We start from the raw sequence: 26,116 nt of genomic DNA, 5'->3' as shown, positions 1-26,116 counted from the left end.
AACAGAAACTTTTCAAAAGAATACAGATTAATGGCCAGCAAACATATAAAAAAGTGCTCAACATCTCTAATCATTAAGGAAATGCAAATCAAAACTACAATGAGGTATCACCTTACTCCGGTGAGAATGGCCTCTATCAAAAAGTCCCAAAATAACAAATTCTGGAATGGATGTGGAGAAATTGTAATACTCTTATACTGCTGTTGGGACTGCAAATTATTACAACCCCTGTTGAAAGTAATTTGGAGATACCTCAAAGAGCTAAAAATAGAAATACCATTTGATCCAGCAAGCCCACTACTAGGCTTCTATCCAAAAGAAGAGAACAGAAGGAATAAAAGAAAGGAAATGCCACAATGAGATATCACTTATCTCCCGCAAGAATGGCCTTTATTAAAAAGTCCCAAAACAATAAATGTTGGTGTGGATGCAGAGAGACAGGAACACTCATACACTGCTGGTGGGACTGCAAACTAGTATGACCTCTGTGGAAAGCAACATGGAGATACCCTTAAAGAGATACAAGTAGATCTACCATTTGATCCATCAATCCCATTACTGGGCATCTACCCAAAAGAACAAAACACGTTCTATAAAAAAGACATCTGCACTCGATTGTTTCTAGCAACACAATTCACAGTTGCAAAGGTGTGGAAACAACTCAAGTGCCCATCAGTACATGAGTGGATTAATAAAATGTGGCATATGTCTATCATGAAATGCTACTCAACTACAAAATCAATGGTTATCTAGCATCTCATATATTATCCTGGATGGAGCTGGAGGCTCTCCTTCAAACTGAGGTATCACAAGAATGGAAAAACATGCACCACATGTACTCACCATCAAATAGGTACTAATTGAAAAACACCAAGGTGCTGACATAGTAATAATACTCACTGGGTGCCAGTGAGGTAGGGAGGGCAGGAGTAAGGCTAGTGGGGGTTGGCTGGGTAAACCCACAGCTAATGGAAATGGGGTGTACTGTATGGGAAGGGACATGCTTGTGGCCCTGGCTTGATCGAGGCAAATGCATTTCATGTAACCAAAATGTTTGTACCCCCATAATATCCTGAATTAAAAAAAAAAAAAACACAACAGATGCTAGTATGGATGCATAGAGAATGTAATGCTTATACAATGTTGGTAGGACTGCAAATTAGTACAACCTCTATGGAAATTCCTCAAAGAAATAAACGTAGACTTATCATTTGATCCAGCAATCTCACCTGTGCACATTTATCTCACCTATGCATTATATAATGACATTGGCTAAATTTATACAAAATTATTTAATATCTCTGCTTATCTGGTGTTTCAAAATGATTGAAAATGAATGGCTTAAAATACAAACGATTATAAATACTCATAGATTATTTCCTGAGAAAATCAGATGCTGCAGATATTGTATTATCCTGTGACAAATCCTATCTGTTTAATAAGTATTTGATTCCATATAATAAAACAATATTTACAAAATTGACTTAAATGGGGTATAAGAAAAACAATTTTATAGATTGAAAACGTAGTCCCAAAATTCATAAAGCAAGGATAATGATATATGTCTTTGAACAGGATGTGGAAAGTGTCAATGAGAAATTTCTACAGGGGTTACGTGAATCATGATCTTCTTTAACTTTAGATTAATGATCTAGAAAAGAAAGCAACTGCACATTTGTGGAATGTGTACATGATAATAAATTGGTGGGTGTACAAAAGACTAGGATAAACAGAGAAATAAATCTACCTAGAGAGGTCATAAATATAGTAAGAATCATAAGAAAATGAAATTCAGCTTGGAAAAATGAAACTAATATGTCAGAGAGATATTCATCTCCAGTATCAACATTCACAGAGTTTCAAAAAAAACTGAAAATCCAGTGGCTTTTTAGGAAAACCAGTAAATGGAGAAAAGAAGTATGTATTTGTATGTTTTTAGATTTAATCTTCACTAAAAAATTTAACCTACCTCTATCAGCCTCTATTCTAGGGCATTCTAGATCCACAATGAGCCATTAATAAATCAGTGTTTCTTGGTAGATATATTATCAAGAATTAGGAGCTCAGGACCTCAGACTTATTACAGAGTCAGAATAGATACATGGAGAAGTGGGCATGTTAATTTTCCTACTTACTAACCATATTTTCATCTGTTTTTTTCCCTGCAGAGATCTAATGTTCAAATGTAGTAAAATAAAGCAAACTCCTAAAGTTTCTACCACATTTATTTATAATTGATGTTTCTATTCTTTATGAAAGAATGTAAAACTTTTTAGGCATATTTTGTCATTTATCACAAAGCTTTTCCCCCCATGTATCCTGATATTCCATATTTTACAGATAATTTCCCACTTAGCTGAAGAATAAATATAAAGTGAACAACTAAAATCCATGGATATTCCCCAACCATGTTATAACTAGTAGTAAATTTCCTTCTAAACTGTTATATGCAGGTTAATATTAGTAATAAGTTTAAGTAGCTTGATTATATCTCTCATTTTAAAAGGTGAGTAATAGTTAAAAGATTCTTATTTATTTATTTTTATTGCAGGATATTATGAGGGTACAAATATTTTGGTTACATTTTATGACTCTGCCTCACCCAAGCGAGTATTAGAGGCACGCCCTTCCCCTCTACAATGCTCACCACATCCATTAGTTGTGAGTTTACTCCCACCCAACCCCCTAATCCCTGGAGAATATTACTACTGTGTGAACACCATAAGGTTGATCAGTTAAAAGATTCTTACTCTTAAAAACTCGATCAATCTGAATTACTCTGGTCTATATCTCAGAGCTTTTTCAGATAATATAAGATACTGGGCTATTAGGACAACGGACACCTTCCAACTTCTGTTTACGGCTTGCTTGCTAACCGCAAGGCATTATGAGTACATTATGGGATGCAGAGGAGAAAGACAAAGAATGTAGAAACTGGAGTCTCTCAGTTAGGACCCAGAACAGGTTGGAGCCTATCAGGGGCAGGATGAAGTAAGAATCACTGTGGGGGCGGATGCATGATCAGCATGTAAACAGCTTAGGTATAAAAGGCTCACTAGCACACAAGGGGGGGTCTCGGCCCAAAGAAGAGACCTGCGCTTACACTCTGGGGGCTCAGACCCTAGCTTGAGCTAGACAGTAAAACTCCTTTTGATAATTACAGCCTCGGTGACTCTGTCTCTCTGTCCCACGGCCCTGGGAATCTCAACTCTAACAATATCTGCAGATTTGAGGTTCCAAGGATTTTCCAGAGATTTGCACACACACTGCCTTATTGACTCACTATTTCAACATTTCTCAAATGGTTTCATGGAATACCTGCTTTGTGTGTGTATGTGTGCATGTGTGTGTATGTGAGTGTATATGTGTGTGTGTGTGTATATACATGTATATTTGTTCTCAGATGTATTTTTCAAATGGTTCTGTGAACCTAATATTTATAGAAATGCTATCTTTATAAAATGGAAAACAGATTAAGCCAGTTATTAAATATTTACAACACAATTTATCAGAGCCTTATTATTGCTATTGTATATTGTGATTGTTTAATTTTCATTGTGAATTTTACTTTGTTCCAAACATATTAGAGCCAAACATTTCTTTTAAAATAAACTTTTAAAAAATTGAAACAAAAGATGTGAACATAAAAGTGCACAAATCATAAGCATATGCATATAACTAATTTTCACTAAATGGGCATGCTTATAAACATAATGAGATTAATCAGGGAACAAGATATTACGAATAATTTAGAAGCCCCCCATCACTTTAATTCAGATCCTCCCTACTATCTTGATATACAACACCATAAATTATTTTTCCCAGTTTTTGATTCTCTAAAAAGAAATCATATAGAATATACTTTTGTGCTGGTTTACTTTCTAAACTTGTTTATTTTTTAATTAAATTTTTTATTTAGAGGTATCTGTGGATTCATATGTAGTTGTAAGAAATAGTGTACAGAGAGATTACATATAATCTTCATCCAGTTTTTAGCAATGGAAAAATTTTGCATAACTATAATACAATATCACAACTGGGATATTGACATTGATACCATCTGCCAACATTATTCAGATTTCACATTTTATGTGCACTTGTGTGTGTGTGTATTTATTTAATATTTCTATGCAGTTTTATCACATCTGTATTCATCTCACTACCACAATAGCTAAGACACAGAAGTTGCAACATGATAAGTATCCTCATGTTTTGATATCTTTTTGAAGGCTGCATCCACGTCCCATAGCATTCTCCCACCCTCCCACTCTCATCCCTAACCACTGGGAAATACTAATTTACTTGCAATCTCTATAATTTTGCCATTTCAAGAATGTTATATTAATGTAATTGTATAGTATGTAACTTTTAAGATTCATTTATTTCACTCAGCATAATTCCCTTGAGATCCACCCAAGTTATTTCATGTATCAGTTGTTTGTTCCTTGTTATTGCTAAGTAGTATTTCATGGTATAGACATACCACAATTTGTTTAAAAAGTCACACATTAAAGAACATTTGTGTTGTTTCCAGTCTTTTTTCCCCCATATCTCCAATTTATTTATTTATTTAAAATTTTTTTTTCATTCAGGATATTATAGGGGTACAAACATTTTGATTACACGTAATGCATTTGTCCCCCTAAGCCAAGGCTACAAGCATGTCCCTCCCACATACAGTGTGTTCTGCTTCCATTAGCTGTGGGTTTGCCCCTCCCCCTCTCCCCACCTGACTGGCACCCAATGAGTATTACTACCATGTAAACACCTTAGTATTGGCCAGTTAGCACCAATTTGATGGCAAATACTTCCAGTCTTGAATGATTATGAATAGAGGTGCTCTGAACATTCATGTGCGTAGTTTTGTGTAAACATAAGTTTTTATTTCTCTGGGATTATTGAACAGTAGGGCAATTGCTGGCTCATATATAAGTGCATGCTCATTTTTTTCCCCCTGAAAACTACTATTTTCCAAAGCAGCTATACCAATCTACATTCCTGCCATCACTGTATCAGTGATCCAGTTTTTTCTACATTCTTGCTAGTATTTGGTGTTTTCACAGTTAAAAAAATTTAGCTATTCCAATGAGTATCTTACTGAGGTTTTAGTTTGCACTTTTCTAATTGCTAATAGTGTTGAACATCATTTTATGTGTTTATTTGCACATGAAATGATATTTTATGTGAGATGTCTACTTGTGTCTTTTGCCCATTTTCTACTTGGATTGTTTATTCATTAATATGGTGGATTTCATTGATTTATTTTTGAATATTGAACCAATATTGCATACCTGACATAAAGACAACTTGGTCATGGTGTGTAATTTATGTTATACATTGCTAAATTCCATTTGCTAATATTCTTTTGAGGATATATGTGTGTGAGTTCATGAAAGACATTAGCCTGTCATTTCTTTTCTTGTAGTGATTTGTCCAATTTTGGTATCAGAGTACTACTGGCTTTACATCATCTGTGATGGACATAACACAATTTATCTATTCTAAGGATGATGGACATTTGTATGTTTGGTAGTTTTAAACTATTACAAACAAAGTTGGGGTACCCTTTGGTAAATATGTGAATGAATTTCTGGTGGGAATGATTCCTAGAGTAAAATTGCTGGGTCATAGATAATATGCATGTTTAGCTTTAATAGATATTATGAAACAGTTATCTAAAGTGATGATAATTTACCAATACTGTAAAAGAATTATACTTTCTGCGTCTTTCCCAGTACTTGATATTTATTGTCGATCTTTCTAATATTAGCAATTCTGTTGAGGTTGTAATGGTATAATATGTTACATTGAAAGGAATACACACACACCTCTCTCTATATAGATGATATAAATATAGATATAGATGATAATATAGACATACATATATATATACTGGCTATGAGTCTTTTGTCAATGGAATATGTTGCAAATGCTTTCTCTTCATATGTAACTTGTTTTTATCATTTTATAAATGATATCTCTTTTTTTTGTTTGTGTAGTGGCTAGAGCATAGTGGCATCACTGTAGCTCACTACAACCTCAAACTCCTGGGATGGAGTGATCCTCCTGCCTCAACCTCCTGAGTAGCTGTCGTGTACCACCACACCCAGCTAATTTTTTCAATTTTTTTTTTTAATACAGATGGGTCCATTCTTTATCAGGCTGGCCTCAAACTCTGGAGTCAAGGAATCCTACTGCCTCAGCCTCCCAGAGTGCTAGGCTTATAGGGATGAACCACCATGCCCAGCCCTACAAATGGTACCTTCAGATGAATACAGTTTCTTAATTTTAATAAAATGCAATTTAGAAAGTGTTATTGCATAAAGCATTTGGTGTGAGTTAAAAAAAAAATCTCCACTTCAATATAATGGTTCTTTTTTTTTTATTTCAAACTATTATGAGGAAGATGATGGTTCTTCTACTAATTTTTTTCCTCAGATGCTTTATAATTTTATTCCACATCCTTTTTCTAAAGAAATATTTCACAATGTTTGAGAAATATCCCTTTAAATTTCTGATTTTTTTAATGTAATATGTATTCACAATTGCCTTACTAATCTTTCCATGACAGATGGATTTACCAGTTTCCTTTTTCCTCCAAATTAGCATTGTTGCAGAAGACTGCACTATCCAAACAGTTCTCTTGGTAGTAAACCAATATCTGCAAAGTGTAATCTCACAGTTTAAGGGGATGATGTCAATTTAATATCTTAACTGAATCGAGATTTTGGTTCAGCTTAGACCTCATCCTGAACTCTGTAGTAATCAGGAAAAAAATATATACTTTTACTTTATGTGATTTTGGCCTAAATTTAGGTCAGATTATCATGTATGAAAGCAGATACAAAAAATACACATGTGCTCAAAACTGTAAGATATGGTAAAAATCATCCATAGAAGTCTCACACTGATTCTCCAGTGCTGGACAAAGGCCACCCTTTGATCTTCCCTTCTCTCCTCTGCCATAAACCTACCACAAAATAAAACCAACTACCTTCACATAGAGAAATGCTTGTTAGAATACGTTTTCTTATACATGAAACTAATTTGGAGAGGTATATGGGGACAAGGAGACCATCTGGATTAAAAAAACAAACAAACAAACAAACATAATATGTCATATTTGGGTGATTGCAATGAATATATAGAAAAATGGCTGAATTCTGTATATTGAGTGAATGTATTCTTTGTGAGAAAATTGCAGGCTATCCATTCAAACCTCTAATCATAAAACATCCATTACTTCAGTGTGCCTTATTAAAGGTATGTATTATTTCAGAAATGTAATTTTGACAAAGTTTGAGGTATGTTTGGAGAATATATTTTTTACAACTGCATTCTGTGAAGGTAATAAACATGAGATTAAAACATTAAGCAGAAAGGAATTTTAGCCATTAATACAATTTAATTTAGTACACTCAACAAACATGAAATCAATAAGGTTAAACACATTATAATTACTTTGATATATAACTTAATGTGCTTGAAATAAATTCTAATTACATTATTAGCCTTAATTGGACTTTTAATCATAGCTAATTAGCCTTATGTGAATAGTGATAATATTTATAAGCTACTACATAATAGCTAACCCTGTATGTTTGCTATATCTGTTTACTATTTGTTGACACTGTAAGTTTTTTATTTTGAAGAGTCACCCACTAATAGAATATGTTTCTATATTTTATTTAGATTACTATTATTTTTGAAAATGACTGTAATATTAAATGCATTCAATTTAATGCAAACAAGCATAAGGTTTTATGGTCTTTTCTTGTTTCAAAGGTTTTGCATGGAGATTCATATACTTATCTGAACAATTTCCTCTTGATCATATTAATGTGATTTGTGTCCTATTTGCAAGGATGGCAATGATTAGGTTTCCTAATATAGAAAGGTCTATTATTTTTAAACTCCACTCTTTCCTTTGTTATTGCTATAGGTAATTTTTGGCAATATTTACTTGGTTTATAATTAGTTCACATCAAGCATGAAACATGCTATATTGAACTATGGGGTGGATATATGCTATGTAAGATTTAGAAAAAATAAAAATACTTGCTATAAAGTTTAATTAAACTGAGATATCAAATTCTGTATCAAAGGAGAGAATGAGCAAAGTAATGTAAAATTGTTTGACATGGGGATGTCATTTTAAATTCTATCTTCCTTCCATACACACTTATGCAAAACACCCATTCCTCCCATGTCTACCACAACATCACCAAAGCTGGCATTCACAAGTATCTGAAATAGACACTATAGGAGACTTTCATCTAAACTTTTCAGTTACCTGTGTATATTGCAAAGGAATGATCCTAAATATACCTTTTAATTGAACTATCCAACAAATGAGAAGACTTAGATCCTACGTTAGCAGAGAACACTTTGTAAAACAAACAGTGCTTATGATGATCTAATTGTAAGAAAATCAATGTAAAAATTGCATGAACCACTTGTTTCCAACTTACGAGACAAAGATCATTTTCTATCTCTTGTTTGTACCACTTAATAAAATATTTAAGGTCTTTATCATTTTTCTCTCTCCCTTTCCATTCTCTGAACACTTTCACCAATTTTTTTTTAAATATTCAGTATTATTGAGAATCTTAATTCACTAACCTCGCCTAATATATTCTACCAGAATTGCTTTTTCATATATGCAGAGATTGCATTTGGGGATATACAGTGATCATATTGAATATATCATTGAAGGAAAACTGAACTTTAGGAAAGAATGGTACTAGAAAAGTCTGACAATGGATTTATTTGCTGCTTGTTTCAAAGTCATATTTTAGTGATCACCTAAAAACAAAGACAATGTATTTTCTTGAGCAGAATTTTATTATTTATGCCTTTAGAATATATAATAGTTTAATTATGTACTACAGATGACTTTATTATATTTTATTAATTTAGGGAAAAGTCTAATGCTTTATTGTTTTTGAAAGCTAAAAAGTTGTTTCAAACTGTCATATTAATTACACAGATGGCTCTAGACGTATTTCCACTTGTCTCCTGAGAAAATGTTTTCTAATTCCTTTGAATTATTGAGAAAAGTCACAATTATTCAAACATTTTCATTACCCCCTGCCAGATCTTTGATTATTCCATTTCCTTGACATAAATAAAGTGATGATCTTCTTAGTTTGAGTTAACTCCAATACATTCTCCAGGGAGTCAATAAATGCTAAATGATTTTTAAAAGTAACTTTACACAATTTATTGAGTAAAGTTACACAAACACTTCCTGAAGAATTTATCATTTGTATTAGAGGAAATACACATATAAAACAAACTGAAATTAAATATAATGAAGTTTGAATTGACAAATAAGAAATATAGAAACAGATTTGAGAGAAATTTAATAGGAAAGAGTTCTTTGAGAAACTGTGATCTGGTCAGCATTTTGAAAATCTTAAAAGGAGTAGTTAGAAGCTCTTGGGGCAGTGCTAAGAAGAGTGTTCTTTGTAGATTGCCCCTGAAGATGAAGATGAACAAGGCTCCCAGGCATCTCCACCGTCATATCCCATAACTTCCAAATACAAAGAAGATTCTACAGATTGTGTGCACTTACTCCTGCCTTCTGAGTTGGAAGGACATTGTTTACACACATAACACTTCTGTAACAAAAGCAAAACAGAAGTAAACTTAGCATAGCTAAAGCTACAGCCCTGTGACACACACATTTCCTTATCATTCTAACCCAAACAAAACCGCTGTCTAGGGTGTCCTGATATCCATACCTATAACATAACATACACCCGAGTGTCTTGAGAGTCTTGTAAAATTAATTAAATGTTCTCCTTGTTTAATTGATGACTTCCTGTGTGTTAAGCACTGTGTCAAGTGCTTTATATTTATGATCACTTTAAATTTCCTAAATTAAACATTAGGCAGTAAAGCTGGGAATTAAACCTAGATCTTCTTTTATGCTTTATTATCCTCAGTTTCCAGATTTAGAGACAAATGATATTCCTTGAGTAGAGATAATTTACTTAAGCACCTTTTGATATTTGTAATAATACTTGTTCTTAAATGCATCTAACAATAACATGTATACATTGTTAAAAACATACAAAACACGGACTAGCATGAAGAAGCAGCTAAAAATTCCTTATAATCACACTTCCAAGAGAAAACCATCAACATAGTCTATTTTTATGGTGAAAATCCTTTTGGTTCCTTTTTTTCTTTATACATAACACACATATGTAACATAACATATGATAGAAATTGTGTCATGTAAAGCCCTTTCAACTTATTGAACACTCTTTACTTACAGGGCAACTTGTCATGTTACTAAAAACTTAAATAATGGGGAACAGACAGAAAACAAACACCCACCAACAGCAAAACTCTAAATGATGATAAAAGATGAAAAATGATGAAAAAAGAAAAACTACAAAAATGCTACAGTTAGATCTTTAATTTTCTAACTCTTCCACAGGAAACCTGATATAGTGAAACAAAAGAAAACCCTGATGTAATAAATAAATTCAAATTGTGATTCCCTTGCTTAGTAAGTAGCTGGCTTTTCTACAACTGTTTGATTAACTTAATAATAGCCATCATAAATTTTGAGGACTGACCATACAGTAGAAGAAAGAATTGACATAGAATGTTTGTGTCCTAAAGAATAAAAAATATGAGTTTTTAAATATTTCCTCATCCTTGAAAAAACAAAAAGGAACAATTTCCCAGGAGTTATGTGAATGGAGAAAAATGCACATTTTTCAAAAAAAATTTTTTTTGTTATTGGGAGCAAACTGAAATAAATATAAAAATATGAAAATTAGAAACAATAGGAAGAAAACATTATTGTAATATAACTTAAAATCAGACACCTAATCAAAAAGAACATTGGTAAAAGGAAAAATTTTTATTTTAATTTTTAAATATGTACTATTTGAATACTTAGAGAATGTTAAAACTATACTTTAGATCATATAGGACAAAAAGTAAAGTATAAATTTGCTTAGAATGTAAACACAGAAAATGAAATTTAGACACAATCTATAAAAATTTAATAAAGCTGAATTTAGATTTGAAGTTTAGAGAAGAAAAAGACAGTGAAATATTTTCAACATTACAGAAAAATGGGAAGCCCTTAAGAAGAAAAACAAAGAGAAAAACTTACCCAAAGCAACCCAAATGTTTATCTTCTCTGCTTGGAAAAAGTTGCTATATTGATATATTAGATTGGAAAAAGGTAAAAGAAAATACCACATTTTATTTCTTATGAACAAAGAAAATATGTGAATTTTTGACTTCCAAACTTCCTGACCCCAAAAAAGGCATTTGACTTCTTTCTTTGAATTTTGATATCTTTATAATTTTAACTTGGAATAAGACAAATATTATTATAGCTTTAAAATGATGAAGCCCTTTGAAAGTACTAGCCAGTTTCTTATACAGTCAATTCTACTAACCACCTCACTATTATTAATATAATAACTTATATTTTTTACTTTGATTTAAAATTCAATTCCCTCCTTTTGAAATAAAATGCCCTTACTCTACTTTTCTTGTGCTCATTTAAAAAGTTGGACCTTGTTTATTTTAACTACATTCATCATGTTTTGACCACTTTAGCCCAGACATATTGAATCTTTCTTTTTACCACATAGTTTCATCTCATATGGAGATTATGGGTTCTTGTTGTTTCAGCTTGATGTTGGCTCATGGTCATTATTTTCCATCAGTGATTCATTCAGCCTACTTTTAAAGCATTGAGTATATTTACTTAGGCAGAAAGTATTAGTAGAGTAGTGAGAATGTAGTAATAAAATGTAGATAAAATTCAAAATCTTTTTCAGGGCTTATAGAGATTTCGTTTAAAGTAATATCCTTTTGGCAATGAAATAACTTTTTTCACAACATTTCTGGAATAAACAAAATATTTTAAATATGTAATAACTTCAAAAGGATTTATTTCAAAATAGTAATGGATTTAAATTTACACAGTTACTGTTGCTTTTTTACTTCAAAATGAAAAGTTTGGATAACAAACTTTTTGTGTCCAAGTTGTTACATTTATATTCTCTTTTATTACTCTTTTTTGTATAGATGACTCTTCTATAATCTTCACAACAAATATATAAGGCAAATTGTTTTTTTTTCTGTTTTAATGTGATAAAACTGAAGCCCCCAATTTTTTTTTTTTTTTTTTTTTTTTTTTTTTGAGACAGAGTCTCGCTTTGTTGTCCAGGCTAGAGTGAGTGCCGTGGCGTCAGCCTAGCTCACAGCAACCTCAAACTCCTGGGCTCGAGTGATCCTTCTGCCTCAGCCTCCCGAGTAGCTGGGACTACAGGCATGCGCCACCATGCCTGGCTAATTTTTTTTATATATATATATCAGTTGGCCAATTAATTTCTTTCTATTATAGTAGAGACGGGGTCTCGCTCTTGCTCAGGCTGGTTTTGAACTCCTGACCTTGAGCAATCCGCCCGCCTCGGCCTCCCAAGAGCTAGGATTACAGGCGTGAGCCACAGCGCCCGGCCTGAAGCCCCCAATTTTAAATGGCTTGGTAAGGTTTATGTAGCTAGAATCAGCTTTTGAAAATCCAATCAACTTGCTCTGATTCTAGTTCTGGGTATTCCTACAATTCCAGTGTTGTCTTTTTAAGTTCTTTGGAATGTAACTTTTTCCTTGTCTTCCTTCCTCTCTTCTTCTCTTATTCCCATTTTATAATTAGATTCATCCTGAACACTATGCTGAAATTGAAAAAAAATTAATTTCCTCAATGTAGTTGAACCAATGATGTGGTTTAACTAGAATATTCGGATTATAATCTATGTTAGGCCAGAAGCACAGAACTCTTTCAGAAGAGAAAACTGGAAAGAGTGGTTGAAATACATAGAGCATTAAGTTCAATACAAAGTTTAATGTATTGTGCAGCATATTTATGTAAATATTTTGTTCTTCAGTTTTTCTCTTTTTGAATTGTTTCTTCTGCCCTGATTTTCCAAATTATGGCACTAAACAGAAGGAGTAAGCTATACTCGGTCTCATTTCAAATTTATTCATAATCCATTTGATTTGTCTTTTACCTAAACATTTCACTAATTGGCTTTCTTTAAAAACAAATGAATTTTTTTCTGCAAATAAATATGCTCTATACAGCATATATTTTTCTCAAATAAAAGATAAATAAAACTCAGATATATGATAAAAACTAAGAAGCTATTAAATTTCATCCTCAAAACATTGAAAGGAAATAATTGTCCATACAGAATTATAAGAATTTATTATCAACAAACTAAATTTAGAAGAACTTCTAAGGGAATTAATTCTTAATGCAGATTATGTTCTTACATAATCTCTGATCTTTGGTCCAGTTTTGTAGAATAGAATAAAGAGCTAAAAAAATGAATATTGTCTCTCTGAAATAAATTACTTAAATGCTGAGGTTTAAAGTATATATAAGGGGCTGATAACTAGAATATACTTAGAACTCACGAAAATCAGCAAGAAAAATCAAATAACCCTATTAAAAAGTGGGCAAAAGACTTGAACAGAAACTTTTCTAAAGAAGACAGAAGAATGGCCAACAAACATGAAAAAATGCTCAACATCTCTAATCATCAGGGAAATGCAAATCAAAACCACAATGAGATATCACTTAACTCCAGTGAGAATGGCCTTTATCAAAAAGTTCCCAAACAATAGATGCTGGTGTGGATGCAGAGAGAGAGGAACACTCTGGTGGGACTACACTGCTACACTGCTGGTGGGACTGCAAACTAGTTCAACCTCTGTGGAAAGCAATATGGAGATACCTTAAAGCGATACAAGTGCAATCCCATTGCTGGGCATCTACCCAAAAGATCCAATGACACTCTACACAAAAGACACCTGCACTCGAATGTTTATAGCAGCACAATTCATAATTGCAAGGCTGTGGAAACAGCCCAAGTGCCCATCAATCCAAGAATGGATTAATAAAATGTGGTATATGTATACCATGGAGTACTATTCAGCTCTAAGAAACAATGGTGATATAGCACATCTTATATTTTCCTGGTTAGAGCTGGAACCCATACTACTAAGTGAAGTTTCCCAAGAATGGAAAAACAAGCACCACATATACTCACCAGCAAATTGGTATTAACTGAACAGCACCTAAGTGGTCACATAGGTACTACAGTAATAGGGTATTGGGCAGGTGAGAGGGGGGAGGGGGGCGAGTATATACATATATAATGAGTGAGATGTGCACCATCTGGGGGATTGTCATGCTGGAGACTCAGGCTTGTAGGGGGAGGGGGGGAAATGGGCATTTATTGAAACCTTAAAATCTGTACCCCCATAATATGCCAAAATAAAAAAAATGTATAAAATACAAATTTGGTAAAATATGCAGGAGAAAAAATAAATCTATAATCATATTAGAAATTTTTATTGCATATTTTTTAGTTACTGGTAAAAATATAGAATAAAAATGTGTCAAGAATATAGAAAATCTGAAAATTTGTTTGACAAACTTTACATGATGGACACATATAGACTTCTACACTCAACAACTGCACAATAGTACAAATAATAATCACAAATGTTGACCACATACTGAGAAATAGAGGAAGTCTGAATACATTACACATGATTGAAATGATAATGATCGTTTTCTCTAGCCTTAGTGGTATGGGTTGAAAAGTCAGTAAAAAAAAAAAAAAATTATAACTTAAAAATCCCCAAATGCTAACAAATGAAAGAACATAATTCTAAATAGCCCATTTTTTTTGCTCTGAGAAAGATATATTTATTTATTGATCTTATGATTTAATTCAAAAGATTTAGGGGGAACAAATGCTTCTGTTACATGGATAGCTTTTATATTGCTTAAGTCAGGGCTATTAGTGTGTCCATCACCCAAATAGTGTTCATTATACCTGTTAGGTAGGTTTTTAGTCCTCTCCTACTCCTCTTCCCCTTCTTGATTTCCAATGACTTTTACTTTTCTCTGTGCCCCAGGTGTGATCGTTGATTAGTTCTAAATTATTATAGAGTACATGTGGTGTTTATTTTTCCATTTTTGAGATAGTTCATTTAGGATAATGGTCTCCAGTTCCATCTAAATTGCTGCAAAAGACATTAATTCGGTTCTTTTTATGGCTGAGTAGTACTCCATGCTATACATATACTACATTTTGTTAATTCTCTTATGAATTAATGGGTACTTTTGTGGATTCCACAATTTTGCAATTGTGAATTGTGCTGCAATAAACATTTGAGTGCAGTTGTCGTTCTGATGAAATTATATCTTTTCCTTTGGGTAGATAGCCACTAGTGAGATTGCTGGATCAAATGTTAGATCTACTTTTAGTTCTTTGAGGAATCTTGATATTGTTTTCTATAGACATTGTGCTTATTTGCAGTCCAACCAACAGTGTTTAAACATCCCTTTCTCTCTACATCCATGGAAGAATTTATTGCTTTTTGATGTTTTAATAATAGCCATTCTAACAAGGGTAAGGTAAGATTGCATTGTGATTTTAATTTGCATTTTCCAGATGATAGTGATGTTGAGCATTTTTTCATATGCTTGTTGGCCATTTTTTCATTTTCTTTTGAAAAGCATCCGTTCATGTCTTTTGCCCACTTTTTAATGGGTTGTTTGTTTTTCTCTTGCTGATTTGTTTGACTCCATTGTACATTCTGGATATCAGCTCTTTATCAGATATGTAGTTTGCAAATATTTTCTCCCATTTTGTAGGTTGTATATTTGCTCTGTTGATTATTTGCTTAGCTGTGAAGATGCTTTTTAATTTAAACAAGTCCCTTTTATTTATTTTTGTTGTTGCTATAGTTGCATTTGGGGTCTTGGTCATGGATTCTTTGCCTAGGCCAATGTCTAGAACCATTTTTCTTACATATTTTTCCTAGAATTCTTCTAGTCTCATGTCATACATTTAAGTCATTTATCCAACTTGAATTAATTTTTGTAAGTGGTGAGACATAGGGGTCCTGTTTTTTTTCTTCTGCATGTGGCTGTCCAATTTTCTCAGCACAATTTATTGAGTAGGTCTTCTTTTCCCCCATGTATGTTGCTGTCTGATTTGTGGGAGATCAGTTGGTTGTAGATAGATGGTTTTATATCTGGGTTCTTTGTTCTGTTCCATTGATCTATGTCCCTATTTTTGTACTAATACCATGCTACTTTGGTTACTATAGCCTTGTAGTATAGTTTGAAGTCTGGTCATGTGATGCCTCCAGATTTGTTCATTTTGCTTAAGACTGCTTCGGCTATTCAGGTTCTTTTTTTTCAAACAAAGTATAGAATTGTTTTGTTCTGGATGTGTGAAATATGACTTTGATAGTTTGATGGGTGTTGTATTGAATCTGTAAATCACTTTGGAGTATTGACATTTTAACAATATTGATTCCACTGATCCATGAGCATGATATGTTTTTCTATTTGTTTGCATCATCTGCTATTTCTTTCCTGAGTGTTTTATAGTTCTTCTTGTAGAGCTCTTTTACCTCTTTAGTTATGTATATTCCTAGGTATTTTATTTTCCTTGTAGATAGTGTGAATGTTATTGAGTCTTTGATTTGACTCTTCACTTGACTATTAGTGGTATTTAGAATGCTATTGATTTGTGTGCATTGATTTTGTAACCTGAGACTTTGGTGAATTTATTTATCAATTCCAGGAGTCTTTGGATAGAGTCTTTCAGATTTTCTAGATACAAGATCATATCATCAGTGAAAAACAATAGTTTGTCCTCCTTTTTTATGATTTGGATACCCTTTCTTTCTTCTTCTTCTTTTTTTTTTTTTTTGTCTGATTGCTCTGGCTAGAACTTCCAGGACTATGTTGAATAGATGTGGTGGCAGTAGGCACCATTGCATTGTTCTAGTTCTTAGGGGTGATGCTTTCACCTTTTCTTCATTCGGTATGATGTTGGCTATAGATTTGTCATATATGGCTTTTGTAATTTTGAGGTATGTTCCTTCTTGCCTAGTTTGTTGAGGGTTTTTATCAATGAAGGAGTTCTGGATTTTATCAAATGATTTTTCTACATCTATTGAGATTATCATATGGTCCTTTTTTTGTTTTGCTTCTGTTTATGTGTTGAATCACATTTATTGGTTTACCTATGCTAAGCCATCCTCTCATCCCTAGGATGAAGCTAGGGATGAAGACCCATTTGGTCATGGTAGATTATTTTCTTGATGTGCTGTTGAATTCAGTTTGCTAGTATTTAATCTAGGGTTGCATGTATATTTATAAAGGATATTGGTTTGTAGTTTTCTTTTGTTTTTGTTGTTGTGTCCTTTCCTGGCTTTGGTATCAAGGTGACACTGGCTTCATAGAATGAGTTGAGGAGGATTCCCTCCTTCTTGATGTCATGGCAAAATTTTTGTAATTTGGGTACCAAGTTGTTCTTTGTAGGTCTGGTAGATTTCAGCTGTGAATCCATCTGGTCTGGGGCTTTTTTAGTTGGGAGATTTTTTATTACTGCTTCAATCTCACTGCTTATTATTGGTCTGTTCGAGAGTTCTATTTTTTCCTGACTAAGTCTTGGGAGGTTGTGTGCTTCCAGGAATTTTCCCATTTCCTTTACATTTTATAGTTTATAAGCCCTTGGGTTTTTTAATGATAACACAATTGAAATCAAATTAATTTAAATTGAATAGCAATAAAATTATGACACATATGAACTTGTGAGAACTAACTAAAATGTTACTTAGGGGCAAATATACATACTTAAATATTTATTTTGCTTATATAAATTAAAAAGAATAGCTGAAAATCCATTCTTTAAGCATTCATTTCAAGGAGCTATAAATTAAATAACAACATAAAGAAAGATAAAAGCAAGTCAATGAATCAGTAAATTAATGTAGAATAGAGAAATATCAGTGAAGCCAAATGAGTTTTATAAATTTGATAAGCCAATAGAAAAATTAATCAAGAAAAAATAAATATTATTAATTGTAAACATCAGAAATCCAAAAGGATACTTCTGTACAAATACTACCATATGAATAACTTCTTATGGCAGCTTTATGACAACATATTTGAAAATTTTGATAGAAGTGACAAATTCCATGAAAGCCCTATCTTACCCATTTTGATCTAAGAATAAATACAAAAATATGAATATCTTTTGTCTGCTAAAGAAATTGAAACTATAATTTAAAACTTCACAAAAGTTAGGTTTAGCAATATGTTCTTCTATCCTACATTACAATGTCAATCATACCAAAAGAATCTCTTAGAAGATAGCAAAGGGTATAGATCTAACTATTCTTCTGCCTTAATATTAAAATATAGCAGGGATATTAAAATAGTTATTTGTTATAGACCCATAAAATCATGAATGTGCATGCAAAAATCATAATAAACAGCATTTCCAGTTCTCAAGTAATGTATACAAACAAATAGACATCAAGATTAAGTTCAGTTTATTCCAAGAATACAAAATTGCTTTAATATTCAAAAAGCAAATAACCATAATTCTTCACATTATCAAAAAAGATAGATAACAAGATCATCTAAATAGATGCAGCAAAAGGATTTGACAAATTTTAGCTCCCACTCAGGATTTTTCAAAATTATTAGCAAATTAGAAATAAATAAAAAAAAAACCTTCTTTCCTATTTCTTAGCCATAGAAATGGCCAAATATTTTATTCTTATTTTTAACCACTTTATTGAGGAATGACTGACATACAAAAGGCTCTACATAGTTAATGTATGCAACTTGATCAGTTTGGAGTTAAGTGTCCACCCACCGGTGAAGCCATCACCACAATCAGTGACATAAAAATATCCATTGCTTCCAAAAGTTTTCCCTTACACTCTTCATTTTTAATTCATAAATTTATTTATTGTTATGATAAGAACACTTAACATAATATCTACCCTCTCAGATAATTTTTATGTATACAATGTGTTACATACTGTTAACTAAAGGCACAATGCTGTGTAGTAGAACTCTAGAATTTATTCATCATATACAACTGAAACTTTGTACACTTTGACTATAATCTCCCCATTACTACCCCCCCCATTTCCTGTCAGCTACCATTATATTCTCTGCTTGTGTAATTTGACTATTTTAGATTCCTTTCATAAGTGAGATCGTATAGTATTTGTCCTTTTGTATTTGGCTAATTTCACATAATGTCTTCCAGGTTCATCCATGTTATAGAAAATTGATTAAACTAATTCAGTTTGCAATGAGACAGAATAAAGGTATACAAATAGTTCAGGTAACTTTCAAAATGAATATCAAAGAAATGGGATTTCTCTGCAAGTTATTGAGATACACCATAAAATTTTGGTAATTAAAATGCTAATATTTCAAGAAGAGACAAAATGTAAATGGAATTAAGGAGAGTTTAGTTGTATTCATACTATAACATGATCTTATATTATCAAAGACAATAATGTTTTAAAAAAAGGCTTTCTATATGGACAAAAGGAAAAGTTACATCATTCATTTATTCACTCTACAAATATTTATTGAGCACTTTAAAAATACCAAATTAACTCTCTATCCTGAGGATCTGAGATGTAACCATGAATGAAAAAATAAGTCTTAGCCATCATGGAACTTACAACCTAGGGGAGTACACACAAAATACAGAAACAAATATGTGGTATGTTAAATGGTAGCATGCACAATGGAAAAAAAAGTTTACAAAGAGGCCAGGCAGTTGTGATAGTGATAATGGCAGCAGTGAGGGTGGGGTGGTGGTGATTATAGTAAAAATGACAGTGATAGTGGTGATCATTGTAGTCATGGAGATGGCAGTACTTGTGCTGTTTTTGTTGGGGTGTGTAGTTTACTATTGTTTGGAAGACTTTAGTCATAGGGGTCTTTTGAACACAGAAGAAAAGAAGTGAGGAATAAAAGAAGTGAGAAGGCAGAGAGTAAAGTTAGTATAAAAGCCATGTAGCTGAGTTGAGTTGTGTTTAGCAAGTGTTTAGGAATAGGAAGGAGACAATGTGCTCAGACCAGAGAAGACACAAGAGATGAGATTATTGAGTTCCGTTCACACTCTTTGTTAATAGAGAAATGCAACAGCTTAGCATGTGAGAGTGTATATTCATACAAGCACACGCACTCACACACAGCTTGTCTTCTGACAATTCCTTTTCTTTTGTTCAACATTTTATAATATTCTAACACTTTGCTTTTCCTGTGGTCTAATTGTTCACCTTTATTGCTATTGCAATTTGTAATAAATTCTTGAGAAATACTATTGTCTTAGTCCTTTAAGTATTGCTATTTCAGAATACCTGAGGCTGGGTTATTTATAAAGGAAAGAGGTTTATTTAGCTCACAGTTCTGCTGGCTGGGACCTTCAAGAGGCATTATGTGAGCTTCTCCTCGGCTTCAGTAGATGGGCACATGCTGGCTCAAAACATGGAGAAGAAGGTCAAAGGGGATTCAGACACATGGGAAGAGACAAAACCCAAGGGTGTCCCACTTTTTAACTACCCACTTTTAGGTGAACTAATCCATTTCCACAAAACTAATCTAGTCTTGCAAGAGTGAAAGCTCACTCACCATCCTGAGAAAGGCAACAAGACACTCATTAGGAATCTGCCCACACCCAGGACCTAAGTACCTCTCACTGGGCCCCACCTCTCACCACTACCACATCATGGATCAAATTTCAGCATGAGTCTTGGGGATCACACAATATCCAAACCACAGCAACTATGAATGCTCTCTTCTCCCTCTCTCTTCTACTTCTAACACGTTTATATTAACACAAAGATTGCATGGAGTATGTACTAACACAAATGTATTTTTTTAAAATGCTTAACTCCTCAGTTTTAACATCTTAGTCAAATTCACAGTCATTAAATTATGTCAAATCTTGGTAATCTTTTAAGTAGAATAATACATTTCCTGGTATTTTCACTCAATATTTATTTCATCTTAGATAAATCCAGAGAGAGCCAACAAAAGTTCACAAGTCAATAACTAGCTTAAGCCACATATCTTATTTATGTGGAATGAGTTAGATTTACATAAGTCCAAATTTTTAGTCTGGTATTGTATTCTATTAAATGGAACACTACATATTGAAATGACCAATTTTTAAATAGGATTTTTAGGTAATCTACTAAGACTCTGTCATTATTGTTTTTTGCCATGTCAGTCCCTTTGGTGGTTGAGTTATGTTGGTTTTATTTTCACTTGTTTTAATTTATCTATAATTTAGTCCCAGTGAAGACCATAAAAAGAAGCAAAAATTTAATGATCTTAGGCTGAAAAACATATTGATAAGAATGTTAGAAGTCATATGTTATTCTTTGTTTCTGTACATGATGTTAGGTCATTTATGAAATAGGATGTATGATGACGAATGCATATTTCCAGCAGATAAGCTGTGGTTAACGTTTAGTTACCTGGTAAAGGGAATGAGGCACATCCTAAACAATGGAAATAGAAAAGGACATTTGAAAAATGCATGTAATATCTTTATGCAATCTTGTAAACTTTAAATAAATGGAAATAAAACTGAAGTATTTCTTGAGTTCTACTAATCTTCCAAGTCCATACCATAGCTAACTCATGTTATCAGGATTTTTTTTTTTTTTTTGTCACCTAAATGACTTTTATTTATATTTGCTACATAAACATACCAACATTTGGCAATTTGTCCAGACATGAAAGGTTTATGAAATCAGTAAATTTTGAAAAGGCTGCTCTGTTAAAAATAATTTAGAAAGTTCTGTTCAGCAAAATCTAATACTATTCCCTCAGCACTTTATAAATGGAATTTTCTTCTACTTGTATCCATTTCCCGGGGCTTATGGACCCATTCATACTCTCCGTACTTAGAATCAAAGGTTCCTTTCTGAAGAGATCTTAATTTTAAGGTAAATCGTGGTCCAAGTTCCTGAATTCCCACTTTCTTTTCACTCTTGAATATGTATCTATGAAATCTAAAGAAGATATAATCTCGCTGATTATGGAATGTGGCAACCTGCCTTCCAATAAATTGAGGATTATGAGGAAAGAGAGATGCAACCATACGTCCAATTGAGTGACCCAGCCGTGTTGTAAAATTATTCAGAATTACTTCAGGTATGTGTTCTGTGGGGTCCTTACCTCTTCTCTTAATTTCTTTACGAAGACGAACACTGCTCATTTTAAAATGAGCGGTTGGACCATTTGGCAAGTGACTCAAAATAAGTCCATTGGGAGTTTTACGATCTTCATTAATAACAATCAGGTCTGTGAAATCTCTTGAGATGCACTGTGGAATAATTTTTTTCAGAGCCAGTCCTCTTCTGTAATAAACATGTGAGTTTGGTATAACTGTGGAGAGCTGTTCACAGAGTCTTACTGTTCTCCCATGAGGCCTATCTGATGTTGTGATGAGAATCTTGGGAGAAGTCTGCCTGTTGAAGTAAGAAGCAAATTCATCTGTAGCTTCATCATAAGCAACCTCTTCATCATTAGGGTCTACTATGGTTTCATCATACACTCGTTGGTTATCAATGGTCTTGGGTATAGGCTTTGGTGGAGCCTTATCACCAAGAGCCTCTCTCTCTTTTTTAAGTCTTTTCTTGGCTGCCAACTTTTCCTTCCTCTGCTGCTGTTTCCATCGCGTGAACATTAAGTGTCGCCGCTGTTTGTTCTTAATCTCCGAAATGCTGAAGCCTGGGGGAAAGGCAGCCATTTTCGGGGGTTGGACCCCGCTTTCTGTCGTCTCATGCTCAGCCACTGCAGCCTCCTGAAGTTCTCCGCTAGCGGCTTTCCGTTTCAGGCTTTTCTTCCCGCTGCCGCCGATCTTCTCCCCGGACTTCGCCATGGTGTTGGCTCCTTGCGTCTCTTTTTTTTTTTTTTTTTTTTGAGACAGAGTCTCACTTTGTTGCCCAGGCTAGAGTGAGTGCTATGGCGTCAGCCTGGCTCACAGCAACCTCAAACTCCTGGGCTCCAGCGATCTTCCTGTCTCAGCCTCCCAAATAGCTGGAACTACAGGCATGCGCCACCATGCCCGGCCAATTTTTTCTATATATATAGTTGGTCAATTCATTTCTTTCTATTTATAGTAGAGACAGGGTCTCACTCTTGCTCAGGCTGGTTTCAAACTCAAGCAATCCGCCCGCCTCGGCCTCCCGGAGAGCTAGGATTAGAGGTGTGAGCCACCGCGCCCGGCCCAGGATTTTTTTAATATTTCTAGATGTTATGTTAAGTATTTACACACAATATTAACATCTGACAGATATATTATTAAGTACATATCTAGTTGATATGGTAGAGTGTGTCAATGTGCTATGATTATGAACTGATAATTATTTCAAATTTCTTCTCTAAGACTACATTAAATATATTTTTTGCTTTTTACATCTATACAGACAGGTCATCTAAAATAGGAGCTTACAAAGTAGATACAGAAAACTAGAACATACCTCAGCCCTACTATATTGTGTGAATCTAAAATTACTTTTATTCTTATATTAATTTTAGAAACTAGCACAAATAACAACATGAAATATCATGTTCCTTAATGCATGCCTGTGCTTCATGAGAACAGGTATCATTTGTGTTTACCAATGTGTGTGTGTGTATATATATATATAATCTAGTATATTAACAGGTATATTAGTATGCATTCAAAACGGTCGCGTCCTTGGATGAATGCACTTAGGGAAAATTGTTATACATTGAATGAATTGGAAATCCAGCTAGAATATCTTAAAAGTCAAACTTGTTTTTGTAAATTAAAGCCAAAAGTGTATCAGTGGAAAAACATCTATTGACTCTAAAGCTCAAAATAAATTGACAACTCTGCAGCGTTCTAATGAACTATAATTTTCTCCCCCTAGGGCAATGTCTGCCAATGTTTCAGAATCATCCCCAGCACATTGGATATCCTGTTTCCAGTATTACCAGTTACAATTACTATCATTTTGATTCTTGTCTGCTCTTCCCTTACCGTGGTTCGGGCTGATACTCAACTCATTCATACTTGCTTATGACCTTGGTTTCCTATCTAGCTCATGCGCATTTCCCACTGTGTTAATTATTTGAAGAGCCATTTGGAAAACTGAAAACTTTCAAAAATAAGAACAGTTTGTGTTATTCTTCCACAAGCAAGCATAGCATTGATTTAATCAACTTATATGTGAAAAGTGATTAGTATAATGCTAATATATTAATGTATTTTTCTTTTTTCATTTGTTTGTATGACTTTTTTCCATACTTAGCAACTCTCATGCCCTGAAACGAAACTATGTAAATACCAATCACAATACATTCAACATTGAAACTGCAGCTTCTTTATTTTTCTATCCTGTTCTTGTCTTCTTCACAAGTGCTATCTTATAATCAATTTTTCTTATTTGTAAAGCTACACTTGCATTCAATTACTGTCGACATCTACAACCCGAGTCTTTGACAACAATGGGATGCTTTGCTCCCAAATCCCAGGATACGCATCTGAAATTCAGTCAAGGCCTCTCAAGGGCTATACGTAAAACTCCATCTACCATCAACATATTCAAGTTTAATAAATTGTTTTGGTTAGGTCATATGGGTCAACTGTGAAAATTGCTTACACTGTATTCTAGACAAGCTACAGAGAGACACTTTCATTCTTAATTTCTTTCAAAGCTGTCAGCCGTTCAGTTATCCAAGCAATTGCATCAAAACACACAGAAAGATGTGGTGGATATTTCCTACAAAGACCAAAAGCCAAATAAATGTGTGCTTCTTTCTGAAATCAACTTGTCTTCACGTTTAGAGGGGATTAACTATTATACTCCAGGCTTCACATAGGCCCAGGGAATTCAAAAAGTTGACAAGCCCCTTTATTCTTGCAGAATTTTCTCCTTCCATTCCTTAAGCAAGGGTTTTAACACGTTATTTAGGATAAGTGCAATTTTTTTACCTCCACTTTTTATTAGCATGTCAGAGTGATGTCTTTTGTGATGGTGGAGGATAAGGTTTCTGTTGATTAAATCCTGTCTGAAATAAGATGCTGGACAGTTGAATATCCTCAAATTGACAAACGCCCATTATAATTTCTCTTTGTTTCTCTTCTTCATCATTTTAATTTCCCTTTCATCCCCTTCCACTTCAGTCTAAGAAGAAAATCATGTACCCATAAATGAAAATTAATAAAGAATATTAATGTTTCCCACTGTACCTTTTAAACATACATATTTTTTTTTCAGCCTGGAATATTATTTATCAGTTATCTACATTTATCGAATTCACTCCCTGACTTATTGAGGTCGTGACCCAAATTGTCACCTTATCCAAGAACATTGCTCTGTTCACACCATGTGAAATAGCACTTGGCTCCATCCTGGAACTTTCCATCCAGCAGGGGCAGTGTTGGCTTTCGTGCCCACGTAGATTTAATATTGAGAATGTACATGTAATCATATTTTTATGTATATATTTTTAATTGACAAATAATTATGCATATTTAAGAGGGAAGATGTGATGTTTTGATTTTTACATACATTATAGAAATATTCTCTCATGCTCATTAACATATCGTAACCATACCAATTTATCATTTTTTGGGTGAGAATATTAAAAATCTATATTTGCAATTTTGAAATATATAGTACATTATTATTAACTGTGGTTACCATGCAGAGAAATAGATCATTAGGGCTTACTTCTCCAGCCTAACTGAAACTTTGTACACTTTCATCAACATCTTCTCTTTCTCTATTCTTCTTTCTCCCCTTCAGCCTCACATGACCCCCTTTCGGCTCTGTTTCTATAAGATCAACTTTTTTAGATTCCATGTATAAGTGAGATCATATAATATTTGTCTTTCTGTGCCTGGCTTATTTCACGTGGCATAATGTCCTCTAGTTCCATCCCTGTTGTCACAAATGACAAAATTTCCTTCTATTTTAACCATATAGTATTTATCTTTTCTGTTTTTTTCCTGTTTTAAATAACATGTATTAGTAAGTCACTTGTTGTAATGAAACATCTCATATTTACTGAAGAAGATATACCTATTTTGTATCAGCACACTATTATAAATAATAATTAATAAAAAGTAATAACTGCTCTTTATTTAATTACATATATTAAGGAATTAAACAGCACTGAAGTGCTCATCTTTTAGCAAAAAAGAAGCATCTTTTTAAAAAAATGAGTGCACAT

The 26,116-nt window shown here is 33.3% G+C and overlaps 1 protein-coding gene across 1 annotated transcript; it reads right to left on the bottom strand.

Moving 5' to 3' along the window:
- Window positions 1–21,628: 21,628 nt before the first annotated feature.
- On the bottom strand, window positions 21,629–22,805 carry LOC105884545 (ribosome production factor 1). The gene has a single exon (XM_076008311.1). The coding sequence runs from the start codon at window positions 22,788–22,790 to the stop codon at window positions 21,741–21,743; it is 1,050 nt and encodes a 349-aa protein (XP_075864426.1). The 5' UTR covers window positions 22,791–22,805; the 3' UTR covers window positions 21,629–21,740.
- Between the last annotated feature and the right edge of the window lie 3,311 nt (window positions 22,806–26,116).

This window comes from Microcebus murinus, chromosome 11, assembly GCF_040939455.1.
Source record: "Microcebus murinus isolate Inina chromosome 11, M.murinus_Inina_mat1.0, whole genome shotgun sequence".
Taxonomy (NCBI): Eukaryota; Metazoa; Chordata; class Mammalia; order Primates; family Cheirogaleidae; genus Microcebus; species Microcebus murinus.
The sequence above is the reverse complement of the archived record's forward strand: the minus strand, read 5'-3'. Positions and strand labels throughout refer to the sequence as shown.

Coding starts and splice junctions, on each gene's coding strand:
- LOC105884545 (XM_076008311.1), bottom strand. CDS start 22,790: ATGGCGAAGTCCGGGGAGAAGATCGGCGGCAGCGGGAAGAAAAGCCTG.